Source organism: Micropterus salmoides, unplaced genomic scaffold (genome assembly GCF_014851395.1).
Source record: "Micropterus salmoides isolate LMB-PRFRI ecotype aquatic unplaced genomic scaffold, ASM1485139v1 Ms_hic_scaffold_777, whole genome shotgun sequence".
Classification (NCBI taxonomy): Eukaryota; Metazoa; Chordata; class Actinopteri; order Centrarchiformes; family Centrarchidae; genus Micropterus; species Micropterus salmoides.
In genome coordinates, this window is record NW_024044545.1 from 3,000 (window position 1) to 24,498 (window position 21,499).

Here is a 21,499-nt window from a genome sequence, read left to right on the forward strand (position 1 = left end):
AATTATTTACCTAATCAAATGGGCTTTATCTTGCCATTTGTTCATTACTTTCGTTGTTTGTGACTAAAGTTGTACATTAATCCATCAGTTCTTCTGATTTATTTGTTTCTCTTAGTATTCTTTGTTCTTAATCTGTATAAACTTGTCAATATATTTGTTGCAACTGCAAATTACATTGAAATTTGCATTTTTGTTTAAATCAAATAATAGGACCAAAGAGACCGTATTAAATATTTAATCCAAATTTAGTAAAATATTTGATGCAAAATGTGATAACATTTCATAAAGTTCATAATGAAAACTTGTATCTTTACATATACATATATAACATAAAGATGACTTTGACTGATGATTTCATTATATCAAAAACACACTCAAGCATTTATATGGTTTCATTTTAATACAATAGTACAATGTTGGGACTAAAGCTAGGATATACACACTCAAGTCTACTAAAATAATAATAATAATAATAATAATAAACTCATAGAAAAAACAACAAATACACCAAAACATGTAATGGCAGTTTTGGAACACCTACTGACGTTAAACACACTAAGGCACCTTGTGACTTGAGTACATTGATATCATATTGAGGTAAACCCCGTCAACACACACTGTATGAAAGAGCTACAGCAGATCTAAAATCAAGTCTCGCAAATGCTCAATTGGAGAAAACTGTCCGTTCATGTCTGAAAGTCACTAGGAGCTGACGCAAGTATCAATGAAAGCTTTGCAGGACTGTATCTCGCAAATAAATTACATCGGCAAAGAAAACACAAAGACAATATGATTAACCTTTTAGACACATTTTTGCAGAAAAAAAACATTTCTTTCATAGCTATGCATTTGTTGTTGGAATGAAGAAATACGACTTCAGCGGATTACCAGGCCACACTGCTGGGGTATCAGGGTCATGTCATTCCTCTCGTGTGCTCTGTACCATGGAGTACTTCTTGCAGGGGTTCTTAAGGCAGGCAGGGGGCCAGGTGATGGGCCAACTGTAAGAGCATGGCACTGAGGTTTGGACATTCCTCTCCAAGAAGTTGAACAGTGGGTTCCACCAGGTGTTGGTGAGGTAGTTGTTGGGCGAGCATTTTAGAGTCTGTCAAGAAATAAAAGTTATCTTTCAAAATGATATACTAATAACAACCAATAACATTTTTGTTTATATTTCCTTCATACAAGCTATGTAGCTCAAAGTTCTGCTGATAACAACAGCACTTCTCTTCTATTTTTCATAATGTGACTTGCTATGTAATTTAAAATTTGCTTTTCATGCATTTGCATTTCAGATTTAGGATGTACAGCTTCAGTGATGATGTCATTGCTTTGCTGTCAAGGACAGTGGTTTTGTAAAAAGTTGCATCACAGTCGCCAAAGGTTTCTTTTAAAGCCTGTCTTAAAACAATACTCGTGCCCATATGTGCAGTACATTGCAACAGTTTCTGCTTGCTGTTGTCTTTCCTACTGTTCATACCTGCCATCAAAAGGTCCCTTCCTAGCAAGCTTCCAATAGAGGAGATAGGGGACAAAATCCACACATCTTAAGTTAAAATGAGGCTTCAGCAGGCAAATCATCATGGATATCAGTGGGTATTTGCCAAAATTTGCCTTTTTAGTACAGAATTCCCTCTATTTGTTTCACCAGTGTTTCCATGCTCAGCCAGAGTGATAGAAATACAAAGAGGGAAGTCTGCTGAAGCCCCATATTAGCTTTACATAAAAAAATGAAATGTATTTTTGCATCTTACATTGGAAATGCATTAAGAATGGGTGTCTTCAAAGACAGAATAAACAGCAATGTGTATATGTGCACCTGACAACTGTTTAAAGACAGACTTAATAAATTGTGAGCCTATCCTATAACACTCCCTGAACAGCACATGAACAGACAAACAGTATATAATCAGTAAACAGTGCATTTATTTAAGTAGACATTAGGCATTTTTGAATTTCTCTTTTATAGTGGAGTCAATATGCAAATTGTAGATATTACAGAACCATCTCCTTTAATTGAGTAAATAATTGTAGAAGAATAGAGGACAAAAAATCTTATTTGCACTCAGTGGACAAGATTGTGATATTTAATTATTTAAAAAAAAAATTCAATGTGTTATCCATGTTAACTGTGCCATACATAATTTTGCTTGGCACCACTCCATCTCAACTGTCTGTCTATTTTTTTGACCAGTAGAGGGGTAATTCACCATGTTGAAAGCCATATACTGACTGAGGGAATGACATCCAGAGACTTTTGACACACAGTCTAAAGATATACTACTTTGTACTTACTATAAATATATAATTACATGTAATATACCAACCATTTCCTTTTAAAAAACGCAATAAATTCTTGTGTTGGCATGTAATCTTTAACTGGTACTCTTGAGGTAAACAACAAAATACAGCCAGACAGACAGTAAAGGCCAGCCCAGATTAATGTGTAACATCATTCATTGATGTGCAATGAGAGGGAAAGCTCTTTTTTTTTTTTTTTTTTACTTTTTTGCACTCCAACACAAACACAAACAGCCACCCAGTGTTCAGCTCTGTGTTCTGACCTGTAAGTTGGCCATGGTGTGGTACCACCAGAACAGACGGGAGGTGATAAAATAGGCCACAACCACATCTACACTGTAGTGCTCATGTGCCACCAAGATGCACACCACGCCCACAGCACTCAGCACCCAGCACATCAGATGGTACCACCAAAATGACCGCGGTGAGTCTTAGGGAAGGAAAGAAAAGAGTGTTGTGAATATTTATGACAACATCCATTTGTGGTCTGTTCATCCATGTTTGCACTTTCTGTATTAAGTAGTAAGTCTGTAGTATTTCAGAGCAGTGTGGCAAGAACACAGGGATTTTCTGCAACACACAGACAAACACAGTCATAGGGGAAACTTAAAACAACTTAATCACTGAATGTAATAACTCAACCTCACAACATATTTTTGCATTTTCAGAAAACTTTTTTATACTGTATGTACTTTACCATGTACCACATTCCCAGCATGCACTCAACTGCCAATTTATTAGTTATGCCAAGCCAAAACTAATGCAGTCTAATGCAAAAGCTGTGCAAAAAGATCCCTTTATGAAAGTTATAACATTCAAATTGTGTTGAAACTGTTTTAGAGAGATGATTTGGAATTTGAATCATGGTCATTCAGGTGGCTGCAGGGGTGGTAATGGCGCAGTAGACAAGACCCATGCCTTTGGTGTGTCCACCAATGTGTCCCTGAGCAAGATACTTAACCCCTAGTTGCTCCAGATGCGTGACCTCTGACATATATAGCAATTGTAAGTTGCTTTGGATAAAGGTGTCAGCTAAAGGAATAAATGTAATGAAATTTAATTTGAATTGTATTACATTATACTGAGAGGTGTATTTTTCTACCCTTAACAATACTTTATAGGTGCTGCACAAAACTTTGAAGACACTTCTCATCAAAACACAACATATTTCAACAGCACCAGAAAATACAATCTTCTAGATGACCATTTTGATGATATTAACACCTCTCTAAAACAGTTTAAATTAAAACTAAACATCATAACTGTCATTATGAGTATAAGTTACAATTTATTGCAGGGCTGCTGCATTCGACTGTATAGCTTTGGTTTGATGTACCTCATAAACTGACAAATGAGTGCATATCCAGGAACATACATATTTATACAGAATATATACAATCCATCTGGAAACAAATAATACAAATCATTTGAATGTTAAAAGAGAAAGTGTAATGTGGCAACACACAGAACGTACCGTATTTATATCCTATTAGTGCCTAGAAGGTCCATGTGTTCATATATTATTCATATAAATATTTTAATAAATTATTCCATACAAGCACAACAAACAAGTGCTGCTTTGAGTACTCACACTCCTTGATGAACAGGTAGGTGAGAGTGAGCATCACAGTATGCCCACTGTAGAGGAAGTCTCCACACAAGAGATGGGAGCTTGTAATGGACAGACCCCCACCTGAGACCAGTCGCAGAATTCTCTGGATTTTTGCCTGAGAATCTCCATGGAGCTGAAAAAGAACAGGAAGTGGACATAAAAAGGGAGAAAGAGATAAACCCTGGATCAGCAGCAACATTAAGGCTGCAACCAATGATTATTTTCATTATCAGTTCATTTGTGGAATAATTAATTATTCATTATTCTCAATTATTCAATCATTTACTCTACAAAATGCCACAAAAAAGTAAAGAAATATACATCCCAAGTTCCCAGAGTTCAACATAACATGTTCAAATTGCTTGTTTTGTCTGTCTGACAGTTCAAAAGTAAAGGATATAACATTTACAGTGATGTAAATCAACGAAAAGCAGCAAATCTTGAGAATGATTCTCTGAAATAAGAGAATGTTTGGCCTTTTTGCTTGATAAATGATTAAATAGAAACCCTAATAGTTAGACTAGCTGGCTGTAGCTTCATATTTATCATACAGACACAAGAGTGATATTGATCTTCTCATCTAATTCTCAGTAAAAAACGAATAAGCGCATGACCCCAAAAGTCAAACCATTCCTTAAGTTTTCAGATTTTTCAAATCTAGGCAACATAATTTGCTCTGGTAATTGACAATAATTGAACATGTAGTGAAAATGAAGAAGATCTAAAGGCAGTATAAATTAGATAGTCTTGTGCTTGTTGCTCAAATTGCTGAGGATAACTCACTTCTTACTAGTAGCTAAAGGCCTTCATACGCTGTTCAAAACACTTCTTGGGAACAAAACAACTACTAAACTGTCTGACCTTGGCAAACTGCCAGAAGCACATGTCTTTGATCAAACACTGATGCACCTTAATATCGTTGGTGTCCTGAGACAGTAAAAAGTCAAAATGGCTTTTTTATAGCTGCCTTTCTTGCGTGGCTGTGCAAAATGAGTCCCAGAGGGTGCACAAGAGTGCACGGCTGAGCAATGGCAGTTGATACCCGCTCTGATGTTTGCATCCAACTACTCACCTTAGGAGCACAGGTCATATGCATGCCAGGTACAGGCAGGGTGGTGATGTACATAGTGACACAGCGATACAAGTACAGGGTGCCAATGAGGAAGAAGAACCGTCTGCTTGCTATTGACCTACAAATGGACAATATTAGAGTCACAACTGAGAGATGGATAACTGTTGTGGTCTCATGAATATGCAGTACAAGTTATACATTGCCAAACTTCTGCCTCGGTATATCTACTAAATGCTGGAGGCTACCTTGCACAGAGTGATGAGTTAACGTGTTGTCAAATCTGAGGGCTGCTCTTCAGCCAGTCAAATTTAGTTTTAGTATCCAGATTACATAATGACAATGGCAATCCTCCATTATATGCTGTTACAATGTTAGAAATTTTACTGGTGATTTTGCTTGCTTTGCTAAGCCCATTTTGTGGTTAGCCTTTTGTTTCTATATCTTTATTCCCATTTTAATTAATTTAATCAAACTTCTTTTCAGCTATCTATATTAAAACCCCCGTGGTGAAGGTCTGATTTTGGTGTCAGCTGTAGAGAGCAAAGATGCTTTCTACATTGCTTGTGTCATACAGGGAAAACTCCACTGTGGAAAAGACAGAAATACAATTTCACAATCACTGGTAGCCTCAATAGACTGTAATATGATGCATTTTCTGAGTAACGGAAAGAGTTTTAGCACATAACCACAAAAAAGTTGTTAAGTATTTCATTGTGCAATACAAAAAACTGTAACCTGAGCAATTACACTTTCTTCACCCATTTAATGTTTTTCAGGTCTTTTTGAAAGACAGTTCGCTAGTACCACAAAAATATATCCTTGAAGCTGAAAGAAAACTATGTGTACCATAGGTAGTACAAATGGTTCTTACTTGTATCTGAAGAAGAACAACTGGATCAACCAAATGGCCAGCAGCACCATGCCATTGATCTCTGTCACTGTAAATGCCCAGTTAACCCTGTCAATATAGTCAAAAAACTTATCAGGAAGAGGCGGGCTACTTTCTTTGGGTGGGACTCTCTCGTGGACGACAGTGATGACAACTGTGGTCAGGACCAAGTTAAAACCAGCATAAAAGAAGGCGACTGCTGTCTTCCACCACTCCATGGGCAGACGATTGACCTTTGACTCTGGCACAGAGATCTTCACATAGTCATTATGCCTCCCTATGCCTTTCCGAAAGCCCCTCTTTGCATCCTCTCCATCTGGGGTGTGGACAGGACAAGATTTTTTGCTGCTGGGCACGGCACCACCTTCCATTCCTGGGTTTAGATTATTAGTGGCAGAGTCTCTCGCATCCACAAGCTCCTGTGACGCCATTGGTGCCTGCACTGTCCATCCACAGGCACTGCTTTTCTGGGTTGACACTTTTTAGCTGCTGTGAGAGAAAACAAAAGGTTGGAAACTGACAAACTCTTAGGTTTGGAAAGCACAAGCATGCTGTCATTTAAAAGAAAGGCATGAAAGTAAACACATACTGCTTGGTTGCATTTAGAGTGCCAAATCACCATGATGAGAAACAGGGAGGAGATGAACTTTGATGAACGTTTACTTTTATTTCCACTCTTCCTTATTCTAGGGATTAGCAAAGCAGGAGATGGAGGTTTTATTGATGCAAAGTTCTTGATTCCACTAGCTGAAATGTCCATTTCAGACTGAAAAGCTATTTCTGAGTTTATAGCAGCCAGCTATTCTATATGTGGTTGCATGAGTTAACACTGTGTGTGTGTATTTTCCTTTCCCTGGACATTCACCAGAACCACCATGACAATTTTCTGTTTGGATGTTCAGCCAGACTCTTATTTTGGGCTTTTCTGTCACGCTGCTGTGTTTTCTGAATTTTGGTACTCAACAAGCAGCTGCCTTTATCACTTTGGCAGTTTTCATGGTCAAACATTATTGGTTCCAATCAGAATTTGCATGCTAATTATAAAGGTTTCAAGCTATATGAATGCAAAAGTAACTAAACTAAATGCAGCTAAACTTACTGAGATTGAAAGTCATTATTTGACCTTGGAAACAGTAGTTGACGTAACAATCTCACCACCACAAGGTCCATTTAGTGACTGTTCAGAATCTTTCTATCATATCACGCCATGTTTTCCTGCACATGGAATCTGATCAATTGTCATGGAATTTGCAGAGCACTTTAAGGACTTTTGTCCATGAAGGCCTAAACTTCCATGACAAGTGGACAAAATGTGACGTGACTGAAAGCTCCAGCTACTAAATGGACCTTGTGCTGAGGTTGTTTTGTCAACAAAACAAAAAATAATAAAACTAAACTAAACATTGCTAAGTTCAGCTAAGCTGAACTAAAAACTAAAAAAATAGTAAAATAATATAATGGATGGATTGTTGGGAACCAGACGTGAATGATTAGTATTGATAAAAGTTGACATCCAAAAGACAAAGTTGGAAACGAGCTACTGCAGTGTTTGTTGTTGAGCTCGCTTCAGTTAATGACTTGAGAAAGCACTACAGCAATGACCATTTTCATTCTCTCATGTCTAAAAGGCTTCTAGTCCATTTAACAGCTCCATTAATGGATTTGAGGATACTGCTATCAGCCCCGAAATGCATCACAATAAACGTCATCTGCGAAACATACATAATGGTATGTTTACTTGGACACAATCCTGGCACTAGGACAAAAGACGGGATAGAAATAGAATATGGCTGGATACAGGAGAGCTGATGAAAGTATCAGTATCCTCAAAATCAATTTTTAGGAGAATATCATTATGGTGGAGAAAGGCTTATAGTAGACTGCCCTCTGACTCACCCATACCAAAAACAGCTTCTGTTATGCAACTGATGGCTGGTTACAGAACACAAAGTCTGAAAGACTTTAAGGGAGTTAAAGGGGTCATAAGTTTATCAATACTGACCAAGATGGCAAAAAAGAGCAACAAGAGCAGACAAACAAAATGAGCTAATTACAATGCCATGCCTTATGCTATTAGTGAGATTATTTTGCAGTTCTGTGGTTAATTATATTACAAGTTATGATCCTATTTGTCAAGGACATTTATGCAGTCACTTTATTGCTGGTGTAGCAAACAAGGGCGTAGGACTTGGGGGAGAGGGGGACTGAATATACAGGCCTTCATGTGCGGAGGGCCCACAAAGATATTAGTGTTTCACCCCATATTCTAGATCCCTCTTGAGTATATTTCTTAGAAGCCTGTAGGGATAAAATGATTCATTGAGAAACTCAAATTACTCGATTACTAAAAAGCATCAATGCAAAAAATTGCATAAATATATACAGCGCACTGTTTTGCACAGACAATAACATAAAGTGAAGACAACATGATTTGATGGGTTGGATTGCAAAATGGAGGGAGAGTGAGAAAAAAACAAGGGATGAAGAAGAGACAGGCCAGAGAAAAAGACAGAAAGTGTCCAAAGTATGGGAAGCTAAAAGACTACAACAAACCTGTATGGTGTCTAAGGTAAAATAGAACTAGCCTACAACAATAGCACGATGGCAATGCTTCAACGTCTGAACAGAAAGCTTCAAGTCTATGCATCGAGTCCAAGGAGAGGATCCAAAACAAGGTAGCAGTAACGTTAATGGTAGCGTTTAATGTAAGTCGTGATTAGTTGAAATGAAGGCTTGCAATGGTAAGTTGTATTAATGTGCATTTGTTGTTATTGTTCTCTGACTGTTTAGTCCATGAGTTTGGGTTATAACGTTACAGTGACACAGTGAGTTACACAGCTGATCCCGGTAACGGGGTCGACAAGCAAAAGTATTTCTATCCAATTACGCGATCAATCGATTAAATAATCTGTAGAATACTCAATTCCTAAAATAATGGATAGCTGCTAGAAGTCTGTTTTATCTCCAGGTGTTATAGCAGCCTGTTCAGCCTCTGGAGGATTAGCATCGATGATGTCCATCTTCACACATTCAAGTTCAGTAGTTGTTTGATTTCATCCATAGCACTTTACGGACTTCTTGTCCAGATAGAATAAGCATGTTAAGCCAACACTGACAAGAAGACTGTGTGATAAGGTTGAAAGCTCTATAAAACACAACTTTTGTGAGGTCACTTGTTAGGAAAATGTAAGCGTTTTCTTAGGTTGTTCTAAGTGAAGTTTGAAAAAATGACGAATGCAGTTGTTTTTCTGGTGAGGACAGTCTCCTCAAGTCTTCATGCTCTGATTTTCAGCTTATGGAGAGCATATGGAAATCTTTATGTTGTATATTTTCTTGTGTTTGTACATAATCTGTGGGAAATAAGTGTAACATTCAATACAAAGGACAAGCTAGATATTTACTTTCGAGTGTTCACAGTGAGGCTGCACTATGTGTTCTGTACATGGGAGGTCAGCAGAGTGCCCCCTCCTCTCCAACAGTGTTTTCCCACCAGCTGACTCTAAAGGGATGGGTGGCGATGGAAAACTGTCAGAAAAAAAATTTTACATGGTCACAGTCCGTAATGGATAACTTGGCTGCCTCCACTCGCTCAGGCTATTTCAAGAGAAGCCACACAGTTGCTTTGAAGGCTGTATTTTACTCCAAGGTTACAAGGGCTTTGACTCCATTTTGGGACCTCCATAATAACATGCTACTATTGCTTTCCACTCATTTTCTTCTTCACTTCATGTGGATTGTCTTTATCAAAGGGAGAGTTAAAAATAAGTCACGCCAGATGTGACCCAGCCCACTAGGAAGTGGTGACACTTCAGATAGGAGTTGACCACATACTGTATATTATAAAATGTAATTGGTGTAAATCAAGTCTTTGTCAAGAACATCGTGTTTCGATTTTATTTTCTTGTCCCATGTTTTGTTTCATTTCAGTGACAAATTCTCCAAATGTTAAATGTATAGTTCAAAAGCATAGTTGTCATTTACACTGGAGAGGCTGGGGACATGTCCCCACCACTTTTTGAAATGGCTGATTTTGTGCCCATCTCCAAGTATTTGTTAAAATTGTTCTAATAAATTGCTTGCAACAAGAAATGTTAAATAACAAATAAGAATGCTTTGAGAAAGGTTTATTTGCACAATTAGAAACATGCAATTGAAGGTAAATATCTAAGAAACAAATGTGCATTGTCCAAGAAAGAAACTTAAACTAAAAAAACAAGTTGCTGATTATTACATTATATTTTGTATTGTCACCTTACACCTGAATTTTGTGTTTCCCTTTATATATATAAAAAACATTTCAACCATAACTTTGTCTGGGAAATGTGTCCAGAATGCAGGAAATTTAGTGTTCAATGCTCAAAATCTTCTGGGGGAGGACCCCCAGACCCCCAAAATCATATATCACAGTAGTGAATATTCGTTCTAAAATCTTCTTGTTTCGTTCACGTTTCGCAAGCAAGCTCTTAAATATTTCCACCACTTTTCAGCACAAAGTGACACCCTTGTTCAAAAGTCTCATTAAAGAGGGTGTCATTTAAGTATTTGATGCAACTTTGTTAAGCACTTTGGAACAATGCACACCACGGTTTGAGGCTATGTAATGAAAAATAAAAAGATCTCCTCAATGGATTTGCGATCAAAGATCTCTGCATTGAGAAATGACAAGATGGGTGTGCATTTAAAAATGTATTATTAGTAGTAGCAGTGGTGTAAGAAGTTCAGATGTTTTATATAAGTAAAAGCTGAGGAGCAGCAGTAACGTAAGAAAAATCTCCATTTAAAGTAAAAACCTTGCTTTGAAAAAGTATTTGTGAGCAAATGTACTTTAAGTAAAAAAAATAAAAGTACTGCTTATGTCCCTGAGTTAAATAAAATATTATTGCATTGTTAATACTGATGCATGAATGATCATATCGCATTTCATTGTTGTAGCTGGTTCAGATGGATTTTAACTACTTCATACTGTAAATTAGTTTAATATGTAACAATATATCATGTTATATTAGTTCATCATATGCTGTCTACCAAAACACTTAATCTCCAAAGTAAAGCTGTCAACTAAATGTACTGAAGTAAATAGTACAACATCTACCTCTGAAATGTAGTGGAGTAGTGGTAAAAAGCATGGAAATAAGTAGTTATAATGTACTAATATTGTACTAGTATGTACAAGTATAAATTGTACTTAAGTAGAGTGCTTAAGTAATAGTTATTTTCTACCACCGCGGTAATAGAAGTAGTATTAGTAAAATAAGAATAGGCCTACTTGTGGTAATAGTAGATGTTAACAACATCGTAATAGTAACATTAGTACAGTTTGTCATGAGTAATAATCTTGTATATTAAATTTGTTTACCAGTAAACACACCATGAAAATGAGGACAGAGTTTGGAAACTTTGGTTAGATTCACTCCCTCTACTGCACTACAGTATAACACAAGTTAATTGTGCAAAGCTGTACACAAAATAACACAAAAATAGGTCTACATATTCTTTGTAGACAGAACAAATATATTTTGTTGTTTTTTCTGAAAAGACATCCAGTTGTACAGCGTACAAGCCAAGCTGGTCAACTGTACATGGAGCTACCGCTACTTTTATGGGTGCCATAACCACATGTGGGTGGAAACTGGCAGTAATGTCAGGATCAGGATTGGGTGTCTCCCATGCCTCCCATATATTACAGGGCGGCAGTCTGTCACGTGTGTGTCTTGAAGTTTACTTTTGGGGTGTAGCACAGTGGCCCCACACACAGTGTTAAACACCATGTTCCATTTGAGGCTACTGGGTGGGGCATCAGGTCATTGCATGTCCTGTAATTACTGTAGACTCTCTCCTTTTCAGTCAAAGTTGTTACAGTTGGAAAATGACAACTGAAGTATTAAACTGGAATAAAAGCAAGACACAGCTGTATCACAAACATGCACAGTCTATCTACTGGACATAATTCAGAATGAATGTTTTTGATTTGATGTTTTGGGTTTCATATGTGATAACTTGCCTTGCCTATTTAATCTCTGTGGGCCCATGTGACACTACTGAGAAATGCCCCAATAAAAGGCTGTGTAAAACATCATCCTACGATAAACAGGAAGTCCTCCATCTCACATATAAGGATGATAAAACTTTTTGTATAAATGAATGCGAATGTGTGAACCCTATACTAAAAGTGAAAATTCAAAGATTGTTTATGTCTACTGGAATTCATAATCACAGCGTATTTCTAAGGCTATATCTGTGAGCAAGACTGATAAAAAAAAGTTGAATGTGATCAGGAGTATACAATCCAGTCCGGCAATCCGATCCAATTAACGATCACACATAAATGCCACAATGAATCTATTAAACACGCGAAACCCAACACACGCAGATGAGAATTTTTTAGATTAACATGTTGCACAGATTATAGCATCCTTACCTGCCTTGCTCGGGCCTCCTAGTGCCTATTCGTGTACGTGCAATTCCTTGAATCCCTGATGCTGCGCCCAGTCTGATCGCTGCTTTCCTCAGGCTGGACTGCTACATTACGACAGTGCCGCTCGCTTTTGAGAGAGCGCTCCTCCCTTCACAGCCCATATTCTCACATCCATCCAGCCCCTGCATCCAGCCTCCTGCCTGGCATCCCCTTTAATTCCGAGTAACAGTCCTGTAATCAGCTCAAGCGTCGCCCTGTAACTCTGTCAAATAGGGTGTTCTGAAATATTCGCATTTCAAACCAGCGAGATGGAGAAGCAGGATGCGGGATATTATTTGTGGGTAGTTGTGTATGAATTATTGGGGAAAAAAACACCTAATGTTCTATTTTTATTTTATAAAATGTAAGCAGAAGATAAAAATACCAATAAAATCATGTTTTTAAAATGTATTTGCTCATTTACACTTGAGTCATATGTACACATTTCTAACTAGTAAAAATACAATTTTCACTTTCAACATAAATATTCCACATAATTAAAGCTCATTATATCCTGACTGTATTTTCCTTGCGACTGCGAACCACGTGCGTTGCAAGTGCTGGTTGCAGATCAGTTGAGTCATCAAGGCAGTTCCTGCGCTGAGAGGCGATGACGAAACAACACTGACATCAGATCAGATGATCTTGATATATATATATATATATATATATATATATATATATATATATATATATATATATATATATATATATATATATATTTTTTTTTTTTTTTTTTTTTTTGTTTTGCACAGGAAATGCGTCATTCCGTCGCTGGTGACGTGGCTACTCGGGGAGCTCTTCCCGGTTGTTGTGCCAGCCAGGCTCCTCGGCTCTGGGCTCCTCCATTCACTGGAGATACCTGTGGCAAAAATAAATAAATCAAGCGATACCTGTAACTTACTAAACAAAGAGCCCGGCGGTTTGCCTTTTTTGTGTACTATTTAAAGAGGAAGACAGTTGAATCAGCCGCTGACTGCTGCCCGCGATGGATACGTATGGTAACTCGCACAAGAAACAGAAGCTGAGCAACGCTGCTGAGAACTGGGTGAGTATTCTTCTGCCAAGTTGTGTTAATTCAACAAATTGAATTCTTTGCGTCCGTCCACCTCCATTAACCAGTTAGGAATGAGCTAACACGCTAACCGGTCAAACAGCTAGCTAATTTGAATGCGCAACATTATAACGTTAGTGCCGTACAGTGATGCTAGCTGGTACCGGTACATTCAACGCCTCAGTGGGTGCTAGCAGCGCCATGACGGAAAATGTGGCTAATCATTCAACTGCTAATGAAGTTAATGGAAGGGCATCAACTGTTTGGTTAATGCACTTGCAGCTGTGATAACATAACCGATGGTTCCAATATCAGTTCCAGCTATACAAATAAAACTGCTGTTATTATTAGGTACAGCAAGCTTAGTTATATTTGACAGTGATAATATCAGTCAGGAAGTGTCAGGAAATAATCCTGTGCAATAGCCCTGTAACACTAAAACATGCACTGCAACTACAAATTATAAATTATATATTTCGTAGTTAAAAAACACAGATTCATCATTGTCAAATATAAATCTAAGCATGCTGTATATAATCTACCTTGTATATAAACATGTAAACTTCTATGCATATACTGTAAGTAGCCCCCTAATTCTATATTTGTTTTTAGTTGTGTCTGTCTCGATCTTCCTGTAAATTGTTCTTGGAATTGTCTGGGAAAAGTCAATGTGTACACATAGACCTACTTGGCTGATTCTGATGTTATCACATTGGGATATGGAAAATTATAATTGATATTATTCATTATTTGTTGACATTCTGTAAACAAAATAGCTAATTGAGAATATAAACATAATATAATATTTCTTCATAATATAGAATAACCTACACACTTCTGAAAAATTTTTAAAGCAACTTTAAAGATGCTTTCTGACAACTTAAGTTTCTTAGACTTGACCTATCTTTTAATTTGGTTAAAAAAAGTTTTTATAAGATTGTATAATTATGTAATGCGAGTTAATTTATAGTAAATCTGTGTCATTTCAGGGAATGCAGCGTGCAACTAATGTCACCTATCAAGCTCATCATGTCAGTCGAAACAAGCGTGGGCAGGTTGTGGGCACAAGAGGAGGGTTCAGAGGATGCACCGTTTGGCTGAGTGGTAGGTTATGACATGTCAGCAGGTTTGATTTACAAAACCAAAGTTCAAGGTATCATTTCTGCATATGTATATCCATCTTATAGCTGTTTCATAATGCTGTTTCCTTCCGTGCCAAAGGTTTGTCCGGTGCGGGGAAGACCACAGTGAGCATGGCTCTGGAGGAGTACCTGGTGTGTCACGGTATCCCCTGCTACACACTGGATGGGGACAACATCCGTCAGGGGCTGAACAAAAACCTGGGCTTCAGCCCAGAGGACCGTGAAGAGAACATTAGACGCATTGCTGAGGTGGCCAGGCTTTTTGCTGATGCTGGTCTGGTCTGTATCGCCAGCTTCATCTCTCCCTACAGCAGGGTAAGTGACTTTCCAATGAAAGCACCAGAGTGGAATGAGACAGGGATAAATGTTGCTGGCCTGCGAGTCTCAAGTGAATTTGGCTCTCATTCTGTTATATAATCTTTATTGGACCATATTTGGAAAAATTCTGTCCCTTCTGTGAATCGTTTTGGTCTATTTTGGGAATTAGCACTACCAGGCTAATGCTTTTACAGCACTGTACATTTCACATTGGTTTTTGGATTACTTAATGATCTTTGTTAATAATAATTACTGATCATGTGTCTCATCATCATCATTATCCTGCTGAAATTGAAGAAAAGAATTTCCCCTCGGGGACCAATAAAGTATTTCTGAAAAGTATTCTGATCTGATTTAAGGCCCCTTCCAATTTGGAAGTTATGAATTTTACACATACCAGGCTGACTTGAGTTATTATTTACAAACGTGAATTTATCAATTGTAATTTTGAATAAAGAAAAAAATAAACTAAAATAAGATTTTAATTACTTACTACAAGTTCTTTACAATATTGACAACTCTTTATTTTTCTAATTACAGTGAAGGACTGTAGTGCATGATTAGCAGCTTATTTGTGTTTTCTCTTTTTACTTTTACTGTCTGTTATGGGAAGCCAATTCTGAGCTTTGCTTGCTGCTATAGGATTTTATTTACTGCGGTGAATGGCACCCTCTTGCAGCAGAAAGCATTTTTGGTCGGTAAAAACCAAACCCAATGAGCCTAATAACATGGCTGTCTTTCCCTAAGTCATTGCTAAATCATGTCTCACTGTGTATTTGGTTCTTGTCTGTCAGGATCGCCTTAATGCCAGGAAGATCCATGAGGCTGCAGGGCTGCCTTTTTTTGAGGTGTTTGTGGATGCTCCCCTGGATGTCTGTGAGCAGAGAGATGTGAAGGGGCTGTACAAGAGAGCCCGAGCCGGGGAGATAAGAGGTGGAGTACTGTGTAATGCTTTTCATGTGCAGTGCGTCAGTAGATCCTAGGCCTGGTTATTTGATCAGGACAGTCAGGGTTCATACTTGGACTGACATATAGTGACATATGTTACATAGTACTCTGACCCCCCGGACCTTAAAGAGATTCAGCGAAATTGTACTTCCATATGATACTTTGTTGTCAAACACAAAACAGAGGGCAAATCTAAAACTTTGTTTTTTGAGTTACTCTGTAACTCGCAATGCATTTACATTTTGATGAGTGTGACTTCTGCTGTTACCATAATTGTCTACACTTTCTGTTTGTGCTAATAATTATTAGGGCTGGGCGGTATATTGGTATAATGAGGTATACCGATATAATTTCAAAAGACATAAAATACTGTTTATACCGATTATAGTTTGATGTTGAGTTAATCATTTTGTTTCCTGCCAGCGTTTGCTCCTCTCTCTCCCTCACCGTGCAGCCCCATCCCTCCCTCTACATCTGCACTCAGCCATCTACTCACAAACTCTCTAACAATGTGGGGGGAGACACAGTGCCGGTCGACACTGTTGAAGACACTTTATTTCGGCGGGCCGTCCTGGTTAAGCGACACATTGTAGCACTTTTCAGAGAAACAGAGTTATGTTAGAAGTCGCGCCACAGTGGATATTTTACAAGAGCGGACCAGGTAAAGCGACAGTGAACACACCAGGGAGATGTCATTCATTAGCTACCTCGTTGCTTTTATTTTAATAGGCTACATCGTCAACACGCCTCCTCAACATGCGGCGCAGCTGCTGCTGTGACCGGAACCACGGGAGGGAAAGTCCAGAAGACAAGTTTATTTATATATATATATATATTTTTTCTGTGACTTTATATAACGCCCAGTGCTAATGCTTATGATATGACACAGAAATGTCATGACAGTGACAATGAAACTGATGCAACACTGATAGAGGAAGTGTTTCTTATCACATAAGATCTCACAAGCGTGAGATGTTAACCCAGTTTTCCCCGTTGTGTGTCATTTCTGCAGATTGGCCTTTGATTAGTCTCCCTTCTGTCTGTCAGTAGTGGAGACATTTGTTTATTAATGGAATGCAAATCAGTCCCGATCAGTTCTCTGAATCTCTACCTTGATTTATTGTAATTTAAATCACGGTTTTCTCATTAAATTGCATTTTCCTGGCTGCATCCCACTTAAACCATTAAAGAAACTCGTGTAGTAATTCTTGATTCTGGATGAAGTATGGAAAAGTAGTTATTAATCATTTTTGTGTGATGATTATTGATTAAAGGTTATTACAAGAGAAGAAAAAATGGTTACAGGTTCTGATGTTTTAGGCATTGTGACAGGATACCTATTCCGTAAATCATTTCAAATCCATACAAAAATGGAAATGGAAGAGAAATAAGCTTTTCATGTCATTTTTTGTATAGAAGATAAAGCTCTGACTGTGCATTTAATACCGTTTATTTCATCAGGTTTTACTGGAATTGACTCTGAGTACGAGAAGCCAGAGGCTCCAGAGCTGGTGCTGAAGACCGACTCCTGCAGTGTGAATGAGTGCATACAGCAGCTTTATTGACCTGCTTCAGGAGAGGGTGAGAGGAAGAAATGTCCTGAATTGACATGTTTTAAAATATGTGCATCATTCTTCGAATCAGCTGCTGTTGTCTTTTTTGGCTATGCACCCTTCAAAGAATATTTGTGCGACCGTTTCAGAGATGGCCAGAGGCTTGAAGTTCAGACGATTCATAAAAATGTGAAATTGTTCTGCCGTTGGTCACTAGGGGGCAGTGAAGCTTCATATTTGTATGATTGTTGACGTCAAGTAAAATGATTATTCTTTAGGGATAAGTAAACCTTTACGATAGTCTTGATTATGCAGAAAGTTTTGTAATGATCTATTTCTAACAATTCATTTCACATTATTTTGATTTTGCAGGATATAGTTCCTGTCGATGCATCTTATGAAGTGAAAGAGCTGTACGTTCAGGAGAATAAACTGGACCTGGCTAAGGCTGATGCAGAGACTCTGCCTGCTGTACAGATTGGGAAGGTGCTTCTGATTTTCACTTTTCATTTTGATCAATCTTAATAAAGAAATGAAGCTAAATAACAACTGATAGCCTTTGTCTATTGTATATATTTGCATTTGTGTATACAGAGCAGTTATTAACCATTGAGCAAGCAACTGCTACATTTGTATATATCCTTTTAATTTGAACTACATATATGATACGTTTGTAGGTACCAAATCCGCACTGCCTGCCGGATCCCTATCTGCACATGCACCAAAGGGGTCCTGTCCATCAAAGAAGGTTACGACAAATGTGCCTGTTCATAATTACATGTGTGTTGTTGTAAGTTTCTTATCACAGGGCGTCAAATACTGACACTTTCAGAAAGGCTGACAAAGAATTGTTTGATGCAAAAGGTACTCTTTAGTGTCCGTATGAGATGCCCCTGTGCGCATCTGTATGCGACGCCCTGTCTAGGTAACTAGCTAGTATTAGTATAAAAGCCGTTGACAGCTCCCCCAAGCCCGTTACTCTAACCATCACAGGGTTGTGTGCCTAAACCTAAGTCAGTGATTGTATGCATGACGGCGAATGTGCTAGCAGCTAGGGTTAGCCTCCTTTGTGTTGCTACATTGTTAGATTGTTGTCATTGTTAGAAATTAAAATGTGCTGTTGAATAAGATTTTTCATATCTTAAGTATATTCCTATTACATCATAGTGAACAGTCTCGTCTAATAATCTAATCATCCCCACTGATTAAAAAAACATTTTGAATTTTTGATTTGAATGATTTAGTTGGATCATTTTGAAAAGGCAGATTTGCGGTAACCTTCTTTAACTGAACCACTTTTGCGCATGTGCACAACGGATCCGGCAGGCAGTACGGATTGGGCACTGACAGCGTTGTTGCTCAGTATGTAACACACTGTATGTGATTGTGTGGATGATCCTCAGGTGGACATGCAGTGGGTGCAGGTGCTGGCTGAAGGCTGGGCCACTCCTCTGAATGGCTTTATGAGAGAGAGAGAGTATTTGCAGTGTCTTCATTTTGACTGTCTGCTGGATGGTAAGATGTCATTAATGTATTTCAAGAAATATGAAATGTTGAAGTGAGACCATTTATTTTAGGCTTACCTGTCTGTCTACCTCCCTACCTAGCAGCACATTCAAGTGTGTTTTGGTGGAGTAGCTTTGGAAGTAGGCCTGTAGGGGAGGGGGTGTAACCTCGGCTTTAAGATTTCATTGTAAAATTCAGTGTTGCCATACTTGAGAAATGGCACTAGATGGAGATGAGTGCTCACAAAATGGAGTACTCAGAAATTGGGGATGTCTCTTTATTTGGACATCATTACACATTTCTTACAACTGAACTTAAACGTTATATTTATGAATATATTTCTGTGGCTACCATCGCTGTATGTCCTCCATATATACTAGAAATTGAGCATGTGAGCACCAAGATGTGCTCTCAGTCAACCTGTCCTTTTTAAATTTTACTTCTTAGCTCTTTCTTATTTTGGGTCTGTCCGCTCTAGCTCTTTGTGTTCTAAACCCCCCCCCCCCCCAATTGCCAATAAAAAATGAGCACTCTGATTACATGAGGCGTTAAATTAGATTAACAGATATTCCCTCTCTGTCCCTCCATTGTGCTGTTGGAGGTTTAATTGAGGCTTGCTGGCTGACATGCTGAAGAAGTGCTCCACTATACAGCAGTGATATACATCTTGGTTAGGTGTCAGAATGACACACTGATGTAATCAGGAATTAAGTTGAGTTAGATGCAGAATTTTAAGAATGATGATCTCGTGAATAGGGTTGTTATTTGCACCCAGGTCTGAGGAATGCCTTGGTATTTGGCACTTTCTAGAATACGGATATAACATTGGGTGCAGAGTCTCTTGGTGTAATTACAGCAATTTCTCATTTTTTGAAATTCCAAGAAAAAGTCAATTTACTTTTATTGCCCATATGACCACTCAAACCTCAGTTTTGTGTTGTGATGCCAAATATTTTGACACGCACACACAGTCAAATCAAAATTACATAAAATAAATGAAAGTTAACATAGCCTGTATTTCATTTTCAGATTTTGACAGGTATATATTACAACTGCTGTCCTCACTGAATGAAAAAACATCCAGTTCTTACAACTTTGAGCAAACTCACAGATGATTTAAGTTATTTCCCCAGAAAGATAGCTAGCCTGAGAACCAAGCTGTATAGACAGATAGAGTAAAAATATATATTGATGTGAAAAGTCTTGATTCCCTCTTTCCTGTTGTTGGGGGGGGAGGAGGAAGAGGCTTCTGTATTGATTGACACCACACACCACCATTTGTCCGTTTTCACTTCCTTCCAGAGATTTGACAGTGAAATGATTGATTGCCCCCACTATAACACTAAAACTGTTTGGGAAGCAGAAAACTGCACGTTTGATTAATCAGATAGTCTGCAAAAATAAGCAGAGGCCCAAATTCAAGCTTGTGCGTGTCTCTCTCTCGCTCGCACATTTGACAGTCTAGTGTGTGCGTGTTTTATTGGAACCAGCTGTCAGCTCTACGCTGTGACAGAAGGGACGAGGGGGGGGGGGGGGGGGTCCTCTTTCCATTGCATTTGATCTGATGTGATGTGAAAAGTGTGCCGGACCAAACATTTTCATCAACCTGGATGGCAAATGAACCCGCCAACAGTCTGTTGTCACTACACAACTCAATTCAGAAAATGAGAAAGCTTAATTTAAGAGGGGATTTTTCTCCACTAGCTACTTAAATTGCAGCCTTGAAGACTCACTGTAGACTGTGGTTTAGCTGTACATTTCACATTTAGCTGAAAGGGTATGGAATGGAGACTTAATTAGAATGGTTGAGCTGCTTTATTGATACCTGACCTTTGAAGATTTTAACATGCCTTTTGTAGAATGTCTGTTCTCAGTGTCTCAGTGCTTTGCATTGGGAGCCTTTACATTGTTTTTCTGGGATTGTTATCTGATATTAAAAGTGGCCTGTGGAGTTTTTTTTGTAAACAAACAAAAGTTCTGTTTAAATTCAGGGTTTCCTATTTAAACACATTGTGTCCATCCTTGAGGTGTATTGAATGCATTTCCTTCCTTGTTAAAGATTTGCAAAGACGATTAAAGAGAGATTAAAAAAACAAATCTTAATTTGCTAAACATGTACATCCATGTTTGCTAGCTTGTTAGTCGTCTTCTTCACTGCTTCTTCACTTCTTGGTATGTTATTTACCATAATGATGATAAATGACTTTATTTGATGGTTAAAACCCATCACACTGCACTGTAAAAATCAGAGGGTGAAAACACAGTAAAACCAGGCTTATTTCCCTTGTGATTTCCACTGTAGTTTGAAAATACAGGAAAAGGCAGGACTGTGTATCATGCCCGTGAGCATTAAACAAACAAATGGGGGACCCACTTGCAAAACGCTGCTCCATAGTGCTACTAATGGTCATAACTCCACAGGGAGCTTTTAATGTAGCTTGAACTAGAGGATCATAAAGTTTGCGTCATGTGTGGATCAGTGTTTACTCACCAGATGATGACTACCACAATTTATTTATTCTCGATTTGTTGACAACAAATTAATCTGCATAATAATTCATGTCTGTAATTTTTCCAACATTCATTTTCACTTCTGTCATACTCATGGTAAATAGACTGTGTTTATATTGATATCCTTGAACTGCACTTG

The 21,499-nt window shown here is 38.1% G+C and overlaps 1 protein-coding gene and 1 pseudogene across 1 annotated transcript; one reads left to right on the forward strand and one right to left on the reverse strand.

The window, feature by feature from the left end:
- Positions 1-246: 246 nt before the first annotated feature.
- LOC119892990 (phosphatidylcholine:ceramide cholinephosphotransferase 2-like) lies at positions 247-12,440 on the reverse strand. The gene is made up of 6 exons (XM_038704912.1): positions 12,293-12,440; positions 5,857-6,363; positions 4,986-5,103; positions 3,893-4,046; positions 2,565-2,731; positions 247-1,105 (listed from the first exon to the last, which is right to left on the reverse strand). The coding sequence occupies exons 2-6, from the start codon at positions 6,303-6,305 to the stop codon at positions 920-922; spliced, it is 1,074 nt and encodes a 357-aa protein (XP_038560840.1). The 5' UTR covers positions 6,306-6,363; positions 12,293-12,440; the 3' UTR covers positions 247-919.
- A 668-nt stretch (positions 12,441-13,108) lies between these two features.
- Positions 13,109-18,920, forward strand: LOC119892991 (annotated as a pseudogene).
- The last annotated feature ends 2,579 nt before the right edge of the window (positions 18,921-21,499 follow it).

Bases quoted from the DNA above. Each gene is read 5' to 3' on its own strand.
- LOC119892990 (XM_038704912.1), bottom strand. From the start codon at position 6,305: ATGGCGTCACAGGAGCTTGTGGATGCGAGAGACTCTGCCACTAATAAT. The intron at 5,104-5,856 runs GTAAGAACCATT...GTCCATTTGTAG, and splicing joins TTGTTCTTCTTCAGATACAA to GTCAATAGCAAGCAGACGGT. The intron at 2,732-3,892 runs GTGAGTACTCAA...TCCTTCCCTAAG, and splicing joins CTACCTGTTCATCAAGGAGT to ACTCACCGCGGTCATTTTGG.